The 17,817-nt window shown below is 52.7% G+C and overlaps 2 protein-coding genes across 3 annotated transcripts in view; one reads left to right on the top strand and one right to left on the bottom strand.

Moving 5' to 3' along the window:
* Positions 1–5,350, bottom strand: part of P2RX3 (purinergic receptor P2X 3) — a 28,185-nt gene extending 22,835 nt beyond the window's left edge. The window contains exon 1 of the mRNA XM_045787042.2: positions 5,220–5,350. Within this exon, the coding sequence (XP_045642998.1) occupies positions 5,220–5,338 (119 nt within the window). The 5' untranslated portion in view covers positions 5,339–5,350. The remainder of the gene's footprint in view (positions 1–5,219) is intronic.
* A 2,079-nt stretch (positions 5,351–7,429) lies between these two features.
* On the top strand, positions 7,430–17,314 carry SSRP1 (structure specific recognition protein 1). Of its 2 annotated transcripts, none has more exons than XM_087854863.1 (17): positions 7,430–7,528; positions 8,002–8,154; positions 9,085–9,270; positions 9,828–9,933; positions 10,221–10,411; positions 10,516–10,746; positions 10,890–10,993; positions 11,097–11,225; positions 11,493–11,714; positions 12,448–12,520; positions 12,932–13,070; positions 13,200–13,245; positions 14,930–15,059; positions 15,448–15,618; positions 15,782–15,870; positions 16,396–16,582; positions 16,835–17,314. In XM_087854863.1, the coding sequence occupies exons 2-17, from the start codon at positions 8,101–8,103 to the stop codon at positions 16,904–16,906; spliced, it is 2,130 nt and encodes a 709-aa protein (XP_087710989.1). In that variant the 5' UTR covers positions 7,430–7,528; positions 8,002–8,100; the 3' UTR covers positions 16,907–17,314. The 2 variants fall into 2 exon arrangements, with proteins under 2 accessions (XP_087710989.1, XP_045642639.1); XM_045786683.2 differs by having other exon boundaries at positions 7,464–7,528; positions 8,019–8,154.
* Positions 17,315–17,817: the final 503 nt, after the last annotated feature.

Genomic DNA, 17,817 nt, shown 5'->3' with positions numbered 1-17,817 from the left:
GAAGGCTCTTACAAACACCCTGCTCGTGTGGACATCTGTGGTGCTGTGTGTTTTATTTTCCCAGCACTGTTCTTCTCTCTTTTTTGGAAGGGGAGGGGTTTCACCAAGTCTCATAAGGAGGTACAGCTCACACAGAAATCTCATCCACCACCTTACGTCCAAATGAGTATTATCAGCTCCCTGCAGGGGGCCCTGTGCGGTGGAGGGAGTGAGGCCGAGGGCCCAGATCTCCCTGCTCCCAACGGAGCGCACCTCTGTCCAGAGTAGAAGCCAGAGTGGCAATTTGCCCTCTAGAGTTTCAGTGTGCCTCGCCATGAAATGGACACATCTCTGAGTGGTGATCTAATGACATGTTTCATAAGGCCTCTTACCCTGTCCTTAAAGTCCAGGAACATCTGCAGATGAGAAGCAGGGTTCAGGTTATTATCATCTAAGCAACACAGCCCGCTGAGTGCTCTATGCGGTAAGGGTTCATTGAGTTCTTACCATGACTCAGTGAGACTCCTTTGTTGTTCTCCTTATGTTTCGGATAAGGAAACAGAGGTACAGAGCGCTGTACTAACTTGCCAAGCTGGTAGGTGAGTTCCAGCCCGGGCAGACTGCACAGAACCACCTCCCACCCTGAACAGGATCCTGGTCCTGGTGCTGGTGGCCTTGGGGAACATCTCCAGTCCTGGGAAAGTCTCAGGAGGAAGGGTCCTGGGGCTCAGAAGAATAATTAACCTATCTCTTTCCCCCCCTTTCTCCTCCTTCAAGGATCCTTCTTGTGCCCAGTGGGTAGGAGAGGCCACATCAGAATTTTTTCTCTGAGTTAAATAATAAGCGGAAGAATTTCAGTGGCCCCTTGGGGCCCAAGGACGTCATCAGGGCAGCTCAAAATAAGGGGACGCTTCATTTCCAGAACAGAGGGGCTGAGTCTGTCTCTAGAGGCCAGGGCTGAGGAGATGGGGCAGGACTAAGCCTTCAGTTCTTGGCATTTACTCTGCTGCTCTGACTTATTTTTTTTCTCGTGTTCCTGGTTTATTATTTATAGAGCGGAAGGCGGGTGGCAGCTCCTTGGCAGGTGGAATGTGCAGGAAGGAGGCCAGAGCGGTGTCCCGGCACCCTTCTGTCCACCCCCAAGGAGTCAGGGAGGAGGCCGGGGGTGGGCACGGGGAGCGTGTGCTGTGTGCGCCTGGAGGAGAGGGGTCTCTTAGGAAGGTGTGAGCTGGATGGTGGGGGAGGGGCAGGTGTGTTGGGGAATCTAGGAAATGACAATAGTTGCTGTCTTTTAGTGGGTCTCCCATTTCAGGCGAGGCTCTTGACATATTAGTTCTCCTTGCTGTAATCCCTGGGGGAGGCATTCCTAAACGCATTTTCTAGATACAAGGACTGAGACTTAGAGACGTAAGGTGACCTGTCTAAGTCCCACTCCTAGTTGGTGTCACAGCAAGGCTTCTAACCAGAGGGTCCTTGTTCCACAGTCTCCCCATCACGGGGCCGCAGAGAGGGGTGGGGGAGACAAGAGTGGCACTTCTCTCTGCACCTATAAGATGGAGGGTTCCAACAGGTCTTCCCACTATAGTTTCGTCACCTTGTGTCCCACGGGGTGCCTCAGGGTGCTACCCTGGGCTGAAACAATAAGGTGGTGGGCCAAAAAGGTGGAATTCCAGGCCCTTCTCTTTAACTAGAGCAGCTCCCCTGTTTAACCACTTTATGTATCAAGCTTCTTCACAAGATTCAAAGTGAGGCTTCGGGCACCTGGGTGGCTCAGTTGGTTGGGCATTCGACTCTTGATTTCAGCTCAGGTCGTGATCTCAGGGTCATGGGATGGAGCCCCGCATCAGGCTCCATGGTTAGCATGGAGTCTGCTTCTCCCTCTCCCTCTGCTCCTCCCCCTACTCTCCCCCCCCAAAATAAATAAGTAAATAAACAAATAAAATCTTTTTTAAAAAGATTTAAAATGAGGCTGAACATTATGAATCAAATGGGACAGCTGTGCAAATAGTGAGTTTGTGGGTCAGGACTTGCGGGGGAGGAAGGGATGGGGAAAGCAGAGCTGTGAGGGGTGCGAGGCACCGTCCGCCACCACAGGTCCTTCTGATGACAGAGCATCAGACGGCCGGGAATGCCCCTCTGCTGGTTTGCAGGGAGGTGGCTTCCTTCCAGGAGGCTCTGCAAAGTAGCTCAGGCCCTGGAACAGCCAGCACTTCTGGAAACTCAGTCCCCAGGGATCCCCTGTTTCCTCCTCAGCTCCCCATAGGATACCAAAAAGAGATTGGCTCTTAGGAAGTCCCACCCCACAGAGGAGACTGGGGATTGATTGCCACCTGGGCCCTGGGAAAGCCATGTGAGAAACACTGGCTTCTCTGTGCACCTGGGTGGGTAACGGACACCAGCGTGAAGTGGTGTCCACTCCAGACAAGCAGCTGAGGCTGGAACAGGGGTGAGGGCACATGTGGAGACAATTAGCTGGTGTGGTGCTGCGATAAATGCATGAGAGAAACGGTTGGCTCATGTTACCTGTGTCCTAGTAAGGTTGTGCATCTGGTCTACCTCGCAGGGATAATATGGAAGAGATTCAAGTGCTAGTTAGATGTTAATATCCCAGCATTAAAAATCCTTTCAAACTCTGCTGAGTCCAGGCCACCATCATCTCTCTCAATATGACTGCAGCGCCCTTAACAGGTTATCCTGCATCCACTCCTAAGCACTCTAATCCCTTGGGGAATTAGCCAGAGTGATCTTCCCAACTCAGATCTCATCGTCTCTCTCCCCCTGCCCCACCCAGTCCAGAAAGGCACGCGCGCGCACACACACACACACACACACACACACACACACACACACAGTTCCCATCCACTGCCCTGTATAAAAACAAAAGCTCTGAGGATGTCTGAGGTCTGGCTGGGTGTAATCCCACCCCCATCTTATGACCACCCTCACCTTTGCTCCCTCTGCTGTACCCATAGAAACCTTCTTTTCTTCTTCCCATTTGCCTGGCTCTTATCCTTTGCAGAGCTGGGTTTCTCTGCCTTGAATCCTCTTCCTTTCCTTTTTTCTGCTGGGTTGCTCTTACTCATCCTTCAGATCTTGGCTTGGGTGTCATGTCTCCAGAAAAACTTCTTAGCTCCCAGACCAGGTCAGATACCTCCATCCTAGCAGCTCTCCTAGCACGGTGCTCCTTTTCTTCAAATCTTGAGCCACAGTTGAAGTTTTACATTTGCTTGTGGAGATTGTTTGATGAATGAGCGTCTCTTGCACTGTAAGCTCCACGAGGGTGAGGGCCCTGTCTGCTTTTGCCCAAGTTCTATGCTTGGTGCACCATGTCTGGCATGAAGAAATGCTCGATAAATTTCTGCTACATTAAAGACAATGGATTCATGAAGTGCTAATGGTGCATGGGCTCACGTGCACAGAGATGGGGCTCCGGCCAGGGGGCTGGGCTACAGACTGCACGGATGTAACTGGAAGGAGCTGCTCCGTGGGGAGCTGTCAGGCTGGGAGATGAATGGGGCTGGAGATCAAGACGCCAAAGAGCCTTTCATGCTTGTTCCTGCAGGCCGGCCTCCAGCACTGAGGATCAGAGCATCGGATCATATCGCGATGAGGGAGAGACAGGGGCGGGGGAGAGCAGAGCAGGCTGGTCCAGGAGCCGCTGTCTACCCTCCATCAACCTTCTGCCTGGAGCCAACAGAGCCAGGAATGTGCTGAGGCAGCTTTTGGCCTCACCTGGACCACCATACCGTCTCGTGGCTATAAACAGTGACAGCATCGCATATACACGTGAACACGGACCGTCTAAGAACCAACTTGGAGACAGGCTCTGGAGACGCAGACATGGAACGTTTGCAAACATCATACCTCACAAAACCTCGAAGTTGGAAGTAAGATTCAAGGCCATTTTCCTACCCCAAAGCTTGAATACCTTCTCTAATATCCCTGAGAGGAGCACTGGATGTACAGCCTTGCCTACGGCAGCCACAGAAAGGAGTCCTACCGGTTCCCACAAAGCATGCAAAGCAAAAAATCCCTTAATCCACGCCTGCCCACTTTTCCATGCACACACTCACACACTACTCCGACCTTTCAGGCAAGGAGGCCCACGCACACGCAGCTCCAGCCCACATGCACACCGAATGTCTTCTTTGACTGACTTGAATTAACTCATGACAGTGGTCAGTGGCTTGCTGTCTCTCATACACAGAGCCATTGTCTCAGGAACAGAGTGAGACTGGAGACCGGCACACCAGGAAGGAAAACTCTGGAGGTTTCTGCCTGTCATTTCTGGTGCCCACCCACCAGTGTGTGCAAATGACCACAAGAAGGATGGAACCTGTGTTTTTCCCCCAGCCATTGTCTGCTCCATGGCCCTTTGTGCATACGTGTGTGTGTGGGGGGGAGGGGAGTGGGTGCCTCTAAAGGTGGGAGCTGAGAAGGGGTGTTGGGACCACTGGCTCTTAAGCAACTCTCAGGATGGGTTATATGGTACAAAATCAGGTAGCAGTACAGAATTTATGCTTTCTGACAAAGGGGAGTGTTTCTGGATTCACGAGGAGGGATCCTGGATCATGTTTAGAAAAGCCACCTTTCCCCTGAGCAATTCTTCCCTTGAGTTATTTGTGCCCATGTCTCCCCCCCTCCCCAAGGAGCAGACACCCGGCTTTGTCCCACCCTCCACGAGCAAGAGCTTCTCCCCTTGCCCCGTTCTTTCACCATCTCCTCAAGCCAGGAGGGAAATCCCTCATTCCAGAGTGGTCCAGTTCTCTCCTTCCCACCCCACCATCGACCTGATCAACCCATCACCGTCTCCCTCATGTCAGTGCCTTCCCTTCCTCTTTCCTGTGCTCCCTTATCTTTTTGAGACTCCAAAGCCTCGTCTGAGGAGAATGGGAAGATGTGAGGGTGGTCTCTTCTCCGATGGGAGCAGGAAAGAAGGGAGAGGGGAGATGGTCACTTGGAACCTCTCCTGCTGGAGGGTGGAGGGTGGCACCAGGGCAAGAACTCCACTTCTTGGGGTGTGTGCCTAGAAACCACTCTCTGACTCCAGAGGATTTGCTGGGGAAAAGAACTAACCTGGGGACCAGATGCCTGAGCAGGGGTGGCAGAGTCCAGTCCTTGGACTCCAGAGTAGAGACTGTTTCCTCCAAGAGAGGAGAGGGTCAGGCAGCTGGACAGCGACACTGACAGGACACCAGAGAGCCCTCCCCTGCTAGGACCCGAAGGCCCACAGGACTCACCCCACGAAGTAGGAGATGATCAGAAGCTGGACTGCCCGGTTGATGACCCCAATAGTCCAGCTCTTCACAACCACCGACTTGGTGGTCTCGTAGGTGAAGAAATCGGACACGCAGTTCATGCTGAGAGAGCACTCAGGGGCCACTTAGAAGGGACCCAATGGTGGCCTCAGGAGGGAGAGGTCCTCAGGACAGGGAGACAGAGATCAAAGCCTGGAGGGGACAGCTTGGAGGGGCTTGAGGAATGGGGAGCCTGTTCCTTTAAGTCAGGCAACCCTAGCTCAGTGCCCAGGCTCTCTCTGCCCTTGACACTCTGGGCTGCCAAGAGTCCAAGGCCAGGGCGGGGGGAACCCCTTTTTGTTCGTCTCCACCCCACTCCCCTGTGATGTCACGGCAGGGGTGGGGTCTCCAATCCGCGGCTCCTGATTGCCTGGGATGCAGCTGGCTAGGGCCCTCTGGGAGTCATGTTTTATCTGCACTCTGCCTACCCTTTCTGTTCCGTTGTCTTACGCCGCATCTTCACCCTGCTCGGCAGCTTCTTCATGCTCTCCTTAAAGCCCCTTGCAATGCCCCAGCCCCAGCCACGTAACAGCCTTCCCCGGACTGAGTACCCCCTTCATTCGTGTCTTCCCAAAGCCACTCAATTCGGGGGCCATCTGCTCCCTTCCTGAGTTGCCTTCAATAGCACGGGTCCGGGGGAAGGGTCTCTTGAATAGTTCTCTCGATGTCCTGGGTGGGGGGGGGGGGTGAGTAAAGAGTCATATAGTTCACGTCCCTAACTCAGGTTGGCAGTGGTTGAAGCTCAACCTGCCGCACAGCATTATCACATTGGGGTGTTTGTTTTATTTTGCTTTCTTTTACTGTGAGTTTACTTGTCTGAATCTTTTTTTTGATAACAGGCTCCTGGAAGGCTGGGGCTGTTTCTCTCTTGTTTACTAGTTTCTTCAAATCCCGGAACTGAGTGGCCGCTCAATCTGTATTTATTGAATCCAGCTGAATGTCTGTTCCTAGACAGTGCTGGAATAGCCATTTCCAGAGGTTAAAGTCGTGAGTTCAGGGAGCAACAGAGCATTCCTGCTGTCTCTTATCCCAGGATTCAGTTAGCAAGCTAGCATAACTAAGATTGTCAAGAAAGTCTTGAAGTTAATTTCTGTTTTAGGGGCGCTGGGTGGCTCAGTCAGTTAAACATTTGCCTTCAGCTGGGGTCATGATACCAGTGTCCTGGGATTGAGAGGGCATAGGGCTCCCCACTCTGTGGGAGCCTGCTTTTCCTCCTGCCTCTGCCTGCAGCTCCCCCTGCTTGTGCTCTCTCTCAAATAAATAAAATCTTAAAAAAAAATTGTCCTAATGTCTTCATGCAGGACAGGTATCATCAATCGTTCTGGAGGTAGAGTCACCGTGATTAGGACAGAAGAGAACAGGATGGGGGTAAGGAGATTTGGGGCCCTGGGCAAATCCTCTTTGGGCCTTGGTTTTCTCATCTGCAAAGGAAGGTTGAGGTGGACAGACTCAAACATCTCTCCTGGGCCTGGCCTCCCCTGATTTTGCGAGACGCGCCCGGCGCGGACGTGGTTTCGAATCAGGGCCGGCTCTGAGGAGACTGACACTAGCGCTTGAACGCGACACCGCCGTCCGCCAGCCTCTTCCAGCCCCGCCCCCCCCCCCCCCCCCCCCCGGCGCCGCGGTTTCGGGAGTGAAGTTTTTGGGTGCGGACAGAGAACTCTTCAAAGAGGATCCAGTCCCACGTGACAGGGGGAGCGCAGGACAGTCCCCGTGACGCCGACACCCCGGGTGCGGGCGGGTCACTTCTCTCCACAGCTCGAAACGTTTGTCTTCTTGCCCCACAGACTCCTTTCTACTCCCCGGGAGCCATTCCCGTGCAGGACGGAGGGACAGGCACACACAGACTCTGTGGGAAGTCTGACAAGCGAAAACTACAGAATTTCTCTCCAGAACCTAGTCCTCCACTGAAGAGGTGTAATTTTTAAAAAAGGAGCCCTACACGCTCCCGCTCCCATCCTTTCATTAGGTCCCACGCGGTGCGACTGGAACCGCAGCTCCGCTTCCCTCAGGTCCTCCAGAGCTGTTGACGCTCTAGGCAGCCGCCTCGTAGGGGCCGCGCTCGCGTCTCTCTAGCTAGCTCGCCCTCTCTATGGTCCATGCTCGGCTTCCGGTGGCGGGACGCGGGGCCGCGCACGCGGGAAAAGCTTCCCCAGCGTCCCCCCATCCCCCTTGTCCCCGCCCCCCCTCCCGCGTCCCCCAGTGCGCCCACCGCCCGCACCTGGGCCATCGCAAGGCTGCAGCTTGAGGAGGTGGGTGGTCGCCGGCCCCGTGCCCTGGGAGGGCGCGGGCCTCGCTCCCCCCGCGGGACGCTCAAGATGGACCGTTCCGCGTTCGAATCCACGGGCAGCGGGCGAATCCATTTTAGGGGGCGGGGGAGCCGCGGATCCAGGGCCGCGTCGCGGTGGGAGCGCAGGGAGGGAAACCTTGCACTCGGAGCTGGGTCGGGGCGCGGCTGAGGTGCAGGCCCCGGGCAGGCCCCGGGGTTCTGCTGCTCGTTGCCATGGCGCCCGGTGGAGCGCCCCGAGCCGGTGCCTGGTCCTGTTGTAAGAGCTACTCCAGGCCGGGTTCTCCAGCCCCAGCTGGGCCCGACTCCCTGAGGTCTGCAGGGCCTGCTGTAGGTTCCCAGGCAGAGGAGACTCTGAGACATCCCAGGCTTGGCCCGGGGTTGCCACCTGGCTCCATCCATGGGCCCAGTGAGATGTAGTCTTTGATGTTTGTTTAGCCCCCTCTTGAATTCAGATTCCCAACCTGCTGAGTGTCTGCACACCCACCCAGGAGTTGGGGCCCAGCTCCCAGTTGAGGCCAACAGGGGCAGATCAGTATGGCGGAAACACTGGAGTTCAACGACGTCTATCAGGAGGTGAAAGGCTCCATGGTAAGAAGGACCTGGGCTTTTAGTATAGGCTGAGAGAGGGAAGGAGGGGTAGACTTTTTGTCCATTAGTAAGAGCTTGGTGCTTTGATGATGTTGCTGTTTTAGAAAAGGAGCCCGAGGATAACGTGTAGTTGGTGTTTCCCCAGCAAAAGGCAGCGCATACAGATCTTCCTCCCCTTCCAACGGGGTTACATCGCCAAAATCTCACCATGAGTTGAAAATACTAAAGTCGAAAATGCATTTAATACATCTAACCTGATGAACATTGTAGGTTAGCTTAGCCTTAGGTTGAGAATGTTTTCATCGGTGTACAGTTGGGCAAAACCATCAAACACAAAGTCTACTTTATAATAAAGTTTGAACACCTCATGTAATTTATTAAATACTGGCCTGAAAGTGAAACAGAACAGGTAGGGAATGGTCGTATGCATATCAGTTGTTGACTGTGGTGATAAACCCTGGTGATCGACCCTGGTGACCGTGTGGCCGGCTGGGAGCTCTGGCTCACTGCCACTGCCCAGCATCTTGAGAGGATTGTACCACCTGTTGCTCGCTTGGGAAAAGATACAGATTCAGAACTCAAATTATGGTTTCTGTTTAATGCGTATCATTTTCACACCATAAAGTTGAAAAATTCTAAGTTGAGCCAGTGTAACTCAAAAATTCTCTGTATAGGAGTTCTGGGATCCCAGTTTGAAAGGGACCATTCATGCTGCTCCCTCCTGAGGGACTACAGGGGATTTGGATGCCAGGGTTTGGTTTTAGGATCCAGATTTCCTGGTTATTTGTCTCTTCTTTCTGACCCTCACCCCTGCAGCTGTTGGTCCTGCATCTGTGTCTGGCCAGCCCAGAGTAGGTGTTGGGTGGGACTGTTTGTGCCCCGTACACAGTGTGTATTGTACCCTTGCATTGGGGCCTGTTTTCCCAACAGAATGATGGTCGGCTGAGGTTGAGCCGCCAGGGTATCATCTTCAAGAATAGTAAGACGGGCAAAGTGGACAACATCCAGGCTGGGGAGCTGACGGAAGGCATCTGGCGCCGTGTCGCCCTGGGCCACGGACTTAAACTGCTTACAAAGAATGGCCATGTCTACAAGTATGACGGCTTCCGAGAATCGGTGAGGTGTCCTGTGGCCATAAACCCCTTTTTACTGTGCCACCTTATTTATTTTTCATCTTCTAGAAAGAATTGGGGCTCCTTTGATAACCATGTACTTGCTAGTTTTGGCTCCTTAGAGCAGGGCCATTGCGGCCATTAAGCAGTGTTCAGCTTTGGGTGTCTTGTGCTTTGACTCTGGAAGATTTTCTACCATTGGGATTTTTGGTGGTTTCTGCTCATTGCCTTTGTCCAGATCCAGAGTCTCAGTGCTTTACTTTGAGGTTTGTTTTTCTGTTTTGAACTGTTTGAGTTAAAGACTTCACTGCATTTTAATTTCACGTTCATCAAAGCACTGCCTATACAAAGTCAGAGAGCATGTGAGGCTCGTGACCAGGAATGTCATTTCCATAATTTAATCCGTCCCCACTCTGAGATCCAGTCCCCAGCAGTAGCTTCTTTCAACAGCTGGGTTTCCGACAGAAGGTAGATTGGGGCAGTTTCTCAGAGAGAATCCCAGAGTGTTTGTGTTAAGGCCACCAGGGCTTACAGGGGCTGCTCTCTTCCCTCTGCCCACAGGAGTTTGAGAAACTCTCGGATTTCTTCAAAACTCACTATCGCCTTGAACTGATGGAGAAAGACCTCTGTGTGAAGGGCTGGAACTGGGGAACGGTGAAGTTCGGTGGTGAGTCCTGGGGAAGACTGAGGTTTGGAGGAGAAGGTAGGATGAAGGGTTTCAGCCTTTACCTTGTTTTGCTCTTTTTCTGTTACCGTTTCTGATTTCCTATCAGTTTGTAATTCATCATAAGTTTATTGAGGACCAATAGCGTATGAGGCACTGTGCCTGGTCTTGGGGGTGCAGTGTGACGAAATAGCGCAGTGCCCTGTTCCCGGGATCGACAGTCTGGTGGGAATGTTGTTTATGCAGACTTGAGGGGAGGAGCTGGTGGTTGATGGGCCCTTTCCCCGCAGGGCAGCTGCTTTCCTTCGACATTGGCGACCAGCCGGTCTTCGAGATACCCCTCAGCAATGTGTCCCAGTGTACCACCGGCAAGAATGAGGTGACACTGGAATTCCACCAGAACGATGACGCAGAGGTATCCCTCATGGAGGTGCGCTTCTACGTGCCTCCCACCCAGGAGGATGGCGTAGACCCAGTTGAGGTGAGGCCTCCCCCGGTCGCCTGGAGAGCAATGGTGCTGAGCAGGCCCTGGCTGGCCCGGGAGCAGGATCCCTGCTGCCTGACTACCAGCGTGTACTTTTGCAGGCCTTTGCCCAGAATGTGCTGTCTAAGGCGGATGTGATCCAGGCCACCGGAGACGCCATCTGCATCTTCCGGGAGCTGCAGTGTCTGACTCCCCGAGGCCGTTACGACATTCGGATCTACCCCACCTTTCTGCACCTTCACGGCAAGACCTTCGACTACAAGATCCCCTATACCACGGTGCTGCGTCTCTTTTTGCTCCCCCACAAAGACCAGCGCCAGATGTTCTTCGTGGTAAGCAGAAACCACGGGGGGGGGGGGTGGATCTCGTCCTGGTTTTTGCCCAGTAGATCGATCGGTCTTGCTGGTGTTTGGTTAATGAGCAGTGCTTGAGGAACACTGATTGGTGTGAAACCTTGTCGGCTCTTCCTTACCAGATCAGTCTAGATCCCCCCATCAAGCAGGGCCAAACCCGTTACCACTTCCTGATCCTCCTCTTCTCCAAGGATGAGGACATCTCCTTGACTCTCAACATGAACGAGTGAGTGTGTCTCTGAACTCATGTCCTTCCACTGTCCAGGCAGGAGACCGGTGTGCCATGAGAAGGCAGCAGTGCTTGTGACCTCACCTTCCTCTCTTTGTAGGGAAGAGGTGGAGAAGCGCTTTGAGGGGCGGCTCACTAAGAACATGTCGGGATCCCTGTACGAGATGGTCAGCCGGGTCATGAAAGCGCTGGTCAACCGCAAGATCACAGTGCCGGGCAACTTCCAAGGGTGAGAGTGCCTGGGGTCCTGGCCTGACCGGGGGGCACCACGCTGTGTCTTCTTGGTAAATCCCTCCTGGCCTGGGAACGCAATCTCCTAGAAGTCCGGTTGGGTCAGAGCACGTTGGGTGTTCGTTGTCTCCGTCAGAGCAGTGTAGTGGGGTGTACTCACGCGAGGGCCTGAGCACATGTGTGTCGCTGCTGAGAGATGTGTTTTTGGCCCTGTGCCACCTGCTCCTGACTGAGGCACTGACTGGACCCCCGCCTCCTCCACCAGGCACTCAGGGGCCCAGTGCATCACCTGCTCGTACAAGGCGAGCTCGGGACTGCTCTACCCCCTGGAGCGGGGCTTCATCTACGTCCACAAGCCACCTGTGCACATCCGCTTTGATGAGATCTCCTTTGTCAACTTTGCCCGTGGTACCACCACCACTCGTTCCTTTGATTTTGAAATTGAGACCAAGCAAGGCACCCAATATACCTTCAGTAGCATTGAGAGGTGAGAGCTTCTGCCAGTCACTTCCTGGGCATCCTGGTCTGGACCGAGCCTCCCCTGGGAAGCCTGGCATGGCGTGGGGCCCTTCTCTGGGTCTGTGACTCTTCCCCAACTTTTCAAGCCTTGAGAAGAATTTTTCTTTTGCTTCCCTGGGATTTGGTCCTTCTTGGAGTGCTCAGCCTTTGAAAGCCTCTCCCTTGCTTTCTTTCTGTACTTAAGTTGTTTCCCATATTATGTGTTCAGTACTAGCCCTTCTTTTCCACTCCCCCCATGATGGAAATGCTATCTCTCCCTTTCCTGGAATGAGCTCTGTGCCCGAGAAAACAGCAGCTAATGTTTATTGAGTGCTCGCTGTGGGCTAAACGACTTCCAAACATCTTCCCTCTTCATCCTTATGACAACCCTGTGAAGTACGAAATTCAGACTTGCTCAAAAGTGAAGGTGTCCCTTTCTCCGACGTTTTCCCCCCGCTTTGGGCATATCTGGTGACTAGCTACACACCCTCCCCCCCTTTTCTTTCCCAGACGTTTGAGACTCTGCAGGTTCCTTTCGAGACTAGCGTCTGACTCTTCCTTACCACCATCCTCTAGGGCCCTCTGAGCCCTTAGCTTGGGTAATGTGGTCAGCAGCTCCAGGCCCCACAGGCTGTCCTGGCCTGGGGGTGTCAGAACAGCATGCAGCCCACCTTGGGCATGGGCCCCGCGTGTCTAGTAACCTGGAGTATCTCGCCTCACAGGGAGGAGTATGGGAAGCTGTTTGATTTTGTTAATGCCAAAAAACTCAACATCAAAAACCGAGGACTAAAAGAGGTACCTGTGCGAGTGGGAAGGATGAGCCTCTTCTGATCTGTCGGGGTTGGAGGGAGCAGGGATTCTTCTGCCTTCTTTTTCACTATCTCTTTTCTTCTTACCCTTATAGAAAAAAGAGGTGCGTGTGACCCTCCCCCCTTCCCGGTGCAGGTTTCCTCAGCATGACCTTAGATCAGTCTCGGCTGCCCCTCAGGGGCCCCAAGTGGGGCTGGGAGAGGGAGGGGCTTGGACTAACCCGGTTGGCAGGAGGTCCTCGGGCACAGGCCCTGCACGTCGCTGTGTGTGGACAATCCAGCCCCAGGGTCTTCTGGGAGCTGACCTTACTCACAGGCATGGGGGGAGTGCTGTTGAGTGTGCAGGACGCTGGCGCCAGGGTGCGTTGGCCCTCACTCGCATCTCTGCCCTGGCTAGGGCATGAACCCGAGCTACGATGAGTACGCCGACTCTGATGAGGACCAGCATGATGCGTACTTGGAGCGGATGAAGGAGGAGGGCAAGATCCGGGAAGAGAATGCCAACGACAGCAGCGATGACTCCGGAGAAGAAACCGGTGGGCTAGCCTCAGCAGTGCCGGGGCATGAGGGCGGTCAGGCTCTTGCCTGGGGCCAGAGCTGGGCATCTGGGGAAGGGGGCAGGATCTGCATTTGGGGCAAAGCTGACACATCCTGTTCTTTTTCAGATGAGTCATTCAACCCAGGTGAAGAGGAGGAAGACGTGGCAGAGGAGTGAGTTTTGGTTCCACTCACAGGGGTGAGGTGGAGGCCTGTACGCTTGAGGGACCAGAAGATATCTGGACATTTCTCATGTCCTAACATTAGCTACTGACCCAGGGTGGAAAAGTGACCTCCACCGAGGTAATACACAGAAATGCTTTGGAAATTGTCGAGGGCTTTGCAAGTGCAAGGCACATGGTAAAGCCAAAAAAACAGTGGGGAGAAAACGGGAATAAGCCAGCGCCCGCCCATTTCCTCCCTGGGAGTTTTGGGGTGAGTCGTTGGATCTCCGTGTCCTCACCTGCAACCTTACGTGGTCCCCCCGTGCTGTACTGATGAAGGCTCTTGATTGCCAACCTCAGAAACGTGACTTAAGCTGCCTTTAGCATAAGAGGGGATTTTACAAGTTCACATAACTGGAGGGTCCAGGGATATAACTGGCTTCAGGTACCTGGATCCAGATGCTCAAAAGTTGTGGGGAGTCTGTTTTATTTCTTGTGATTTTCTTGTTTCTAGGTAGATTCGGCCCATGCAGTGTCACATGACCCTCAGAAGCTCTGGGCAGGCTTAATCCTATTGGTTTAACGCCCAGAAGGGCCTCTTCTCTCAGGGCAGCAGTGAACAGCATGGTCACTGCCCCTTCCTGAGTTACCAGCACGTACCCACCCTTGAAGTTGGGGTGGAGTGTGCCCCTCCTGAATGGGGGCAAGGTGGTTCCCACAGAAAATTAGAAAGAATTTCTTTCTTTATCCAGAAGAATTGGAAATGAATGTTGTGCAGCCAAAACCCCAACCTCTCCCCACACCCCCAGATAGATATATAGATACATATATATATATGTAGATACATGATATGTATATAGTATATGTATGTAGGCGTCTGCTGGTTCTGCTGGCCACATACTTATGAAGGTCAGTGAGCAGATGCTTGCAAAAATCCCTTGGAGGTTGTCTGGCACCATACAGGTGTAACGTAGGTTTTATCTTCTGAGGCGTTCCGTGTGCATTGGATAGAACGTAATTATGTGGGTATGGACAGACTTGCACTGAGGTCAGTTTCCCCATATATATATATATATATATATATATTTTTTTTTTAAGTAATCTTTATACCCAGTGTGTGGCTTAAACTCACAACCCTGAAGGTCAAGAGCTGCATGCTCTTCCAACTGCCAGTCACGTGCTCCTAGATTTTATTTTATTATATTTACTTATCTTTAAAATTTTTTCCCTTTTCTATAGTAATTATCTCTTTATCAGAAAAGACTCTAGGGTAGATTAAGACAGCTAACTCAAAGGAAGTGGTGAAGAGTATTTGGGGTGTGTTCCAGGCAAGACAAGACCAAGTGCCTGTCCCCAAGAGTATGGGGATGGCATAGGACTTGGGTCAGGCCATGAGCAAAGAGAGCAGCTGAAGCCCACTTGTTGTTTTATGTTTCATTGGTTGACTGATGCCACGGCTTCAGTCATCCCCTCCCCACTGGAGGGTCCAGGGATATAATTGGCTTCAAGTACCTGGATCCTGAAGCCACTTCAGCTGAGAGGAGGAAGCAGGGTGGGGACTGGTGGCCAGGAGGCTGTCCTGTGGCCCCACCTCCCCCTTTTTGGGCAGGTAGCTTTAGACTTGTTCCCCTCCTGTCCTGAGTCCGTGGGGTACTCTCCTCTCTCCTGGGTGTAAGCCCCCCTCTCCTTGGCAGGTTTGACAGCAACGCCTCAGCCAGCTCCTCTAGTAATGAGGGTGACAGTGACCGGGATGAAAAGAAACGGAAGCAGCTTAAAAAGGCCAAGATGGCCAAGGACCGAAAAAGCCGCAAGAAGCCTGTGGAGGTGCACACTCAGAATGGGAGGGTGTTGGGGAGCCATTCCCTTTATCTTCTGTCCACCACCAGTGGGGCTGCTTTTTGTAGCCAACGAATATGGCCTTGAGTATCTCCTTGGAAATTTTTCTCTCTGGCCTTTGGGCTAATTCGCTTCTGGGAGATCTGAATTAGACCAGCTTCTGTCACAGGAGCCTGAGGCAAGGGGTCCCTAGTGAGTGAGGTAGGGGGAGGAAGACAGGGTTCCTGGCCTTGGGAGCTCTTAATCTAGCTTTGTGCCTATTCAGTCCTCTCATTCCCCCCCCCCCCCCCCGAGCAGGTGATCTAAATGGTTTGTTTTGGAGAAGATGGGGGTCTATGAGAAATAGATGGCTGAAGGCATTTGGGTTTTTATGTAGGTGAAGAAGGGCAAAGACCCCAATGCTCCCAAGAGGCCGATGTCTGCCTACATGCTGTGGCTCAATGCCAGCCGAGAGAAGATCAAGTCAGACCATCCTGGCATCAGTATCACGGATCTTTCCAAGAAGGCAGGCGAGATCTGGAAGGGAATGTCCAAAGAGAAGAAAGAGGTGAATGGCAGCAGAGATGAGGGGTGGCGACTTAGTAACTGATAGCGGGGCAGGGATGGGCCATCGGTGCATCTTTGCTGTATAGATTTTGCCTCCATCAGGGAAGAGGCCTCATTCTTCTCTCTTTTTCGTGTGTGTGTGTATGTGTATGTGTGAGAGACAGGAGTGGGATCGGAAGGCTGAGGATGCCAGGAGGGAATATGAAAAAGCCATGAAAGAATATGAAGGGGGCCGGGGTGAGTCTTCTAAGAGGTGAGTGTTGGGAACAAAATGGCCCAGTAAGTGCTTTTTCGGCATCTATTTTTGCAGGTCTAGGTTGAGAATTGGGGTGTTAAAGATAATAGATATGCTCTGACTGCAGTAGGGCAGTGCTTCTCAAGTCTGGGTAGGCAGTTGCCCAAGTATGGGTAATGTGCTGGGAATTCCTGAGGTCACTGGATAAGTGGGGCCCTTTTCCTAGAGAGTTTTATTTGAAGGTGTGGGGGAATTAACAAAAAATTATGACAACATAATTCACACGGATTTTTGGAGATAAAGCAAGAGATGTCAAACAGGTTCTGCATGTGAGACTGCTTCAGCCTATGACCCCTGATTCTTCTGGTTATTTACTTAGGAGGCTTCTCCCTTGGGGCACTTGGGGCTCACCTGGTTGACCGTTTGCATTTATAGTGAGATGGGCAGTGTGGCTGGGAGTGAGAAAAGCCCTGTTAAAGGTAGGGGTGGATTGGCTTTGATGGGTGAACCTGAAGGCCCAGGCCCCTCTCCTTGCTGCTGTAGGGACAAGTCAAAGAAGAAGAAGAAAGTAAAAGTGAAGATGGAAAAGAAATCAACACCCTCGAGGGGGTCATCATCCAAGTCCTCGTCAAGGCAGCTAAGTGAGAGCTTCAAGAGCAAAGAGTTTGTGTCCAGTGATGAGAGCTCTTCCGGAGAGAACAAGAGCAAAAAGAAGAGAAGGCGGAGTGAGGTGCGGCAAGAGTTTGGTGGCGAGGGGTACCTGAGGCAGAGGGGGTGGATGTCTGGGGTTGGGTTGTTGTAGGTAGGTCTGTAAGAGTAATGAGTGGAATGGAAGGGTGCAGATTGGAGGTTCTGAAGGCCCCTACATTTGGGGGGGGTGGTGAGGTATGGAAGGAGGGGTTCTTCACCTCTGTAAAGTGGCTCCCTGGGAGGGCAGCCAGGACTCTAAACCTTTTCCCCTTAAGAGACCTTTGATTTTCAGGATTCTGAAGAAGAGGAGCTGGCCAGTACTCCCCCTAGCTCAGAAGACTCGGCATCGGGATCTGATGAGTAGAGAGGAGGAAAATTCTCTCTCCTTGGGCTTGCCCTGTCACATCTGCGGTCTCCCCACCCATGTTTTGGTACCAGTTTCTCATACGAGATGCAGTCCGTGGATTTTGTGCCATCTTGACAAGCTCTCCTGGTGGAATGCACTTCACTGAGGCAGCAGGGGAGCGTCTTCTTCTGCTTCCTAAGGATGGCTCTTTATCATTTGGGGAGAGATTGGGTGGGCAGCGCAGTGCAGGGTGGAATCCTGGGCCTGCTCTCCTGACCTTAGGGCTGCTGCTTCTGTTCAAGTTGCTGCAGCAGGGCTCATGTGAGGTCAGGCCTATAGCTCCTAGCGGGGGCCTATTTCTACTTTTATTTTGTATTTCTGGTCTGTGAAAAATCAACATTTAATAAAGGGAACTGACTTTGGAAACCATGTCCTAATGCCTTCTCTCTAGCCCTGTTGTATCGCACCCATTTTTGGGGGGTGGTATTTACCATACGATTGTGACTGGGCAGGGCCCTGCAGGCCAGCCGGGAAGCAAGCCTCCAGGTACATCCTGTTCTGTTCCCGGTTGGACAAGCATTGGTTTTCACAATCTGCTGCCGGGATGGGCCACCTGAGAGTCTAGAAATGAGAGCTGATCTGATTAGGAAGTCACTCTCACAATTCCACTCCATTAGCCAAGCTGAGGGGAGGCAGCTTCTGGCTCAGTCCTTAATCACCTATGAGTCAAGGGTCTTCCACGGCTTTAGATAATGGAATCAGGATTGACCAGCCTCCTTGCGGCGCGGGGCAACTGAAACCTGAGCCTGGAGAGTTGTGGACGAGGAGCGGTGTGTGTGTGGGGGGGGTTGAGGTGCAGGAAAGGTGTGGAGTATGGATGAAGCTTTTGTTGTGGGGAACTGGGAGGAACTTTCCTCTGGGAAGGGGAC

Source organism: Ursus americanus, chromosome 24 (assembly GCF_024610735.1).
Source record: "Ursus americanus isolate L20-20 chromosome 24, mUrsAme1.1.p, whole genome shotgun sequence".
Taxonomy (NCBI): Eukaryota; Metazoa; Chordata; class Mammalia; order Carnivora; family Ursidae; genus Ursus; species Ursus americanus.
Note: the sequence above shows the minus strand (reverse complement) of the source record. Positions and strands in the feature narration are given on the sequence as shown.

Coding starts and splice junctions, on each gene's coding strand:
- SSRP1 (XM_087854863.1), top strand. CDS start 8,101: ATGGCGGAAACACTGGAGTTCAACGACGTCTATCAGGAGGTGAAAGGC. Junction 13,071..13,199: donor TGACTCCGGAGAAGAAACCG/GTGGGCTAGCCT, acceptor GTTCTTTTTCAG/ATGAGTCATTCAACCCAGGT. Junction 16,583..16,834: donor AGAAGAGAAGGCGGAGTGAG/GTGCGGCAAGAG, acceptor TTTGATTTTCAG/GATTCTGAAGAAGAGGAGCT.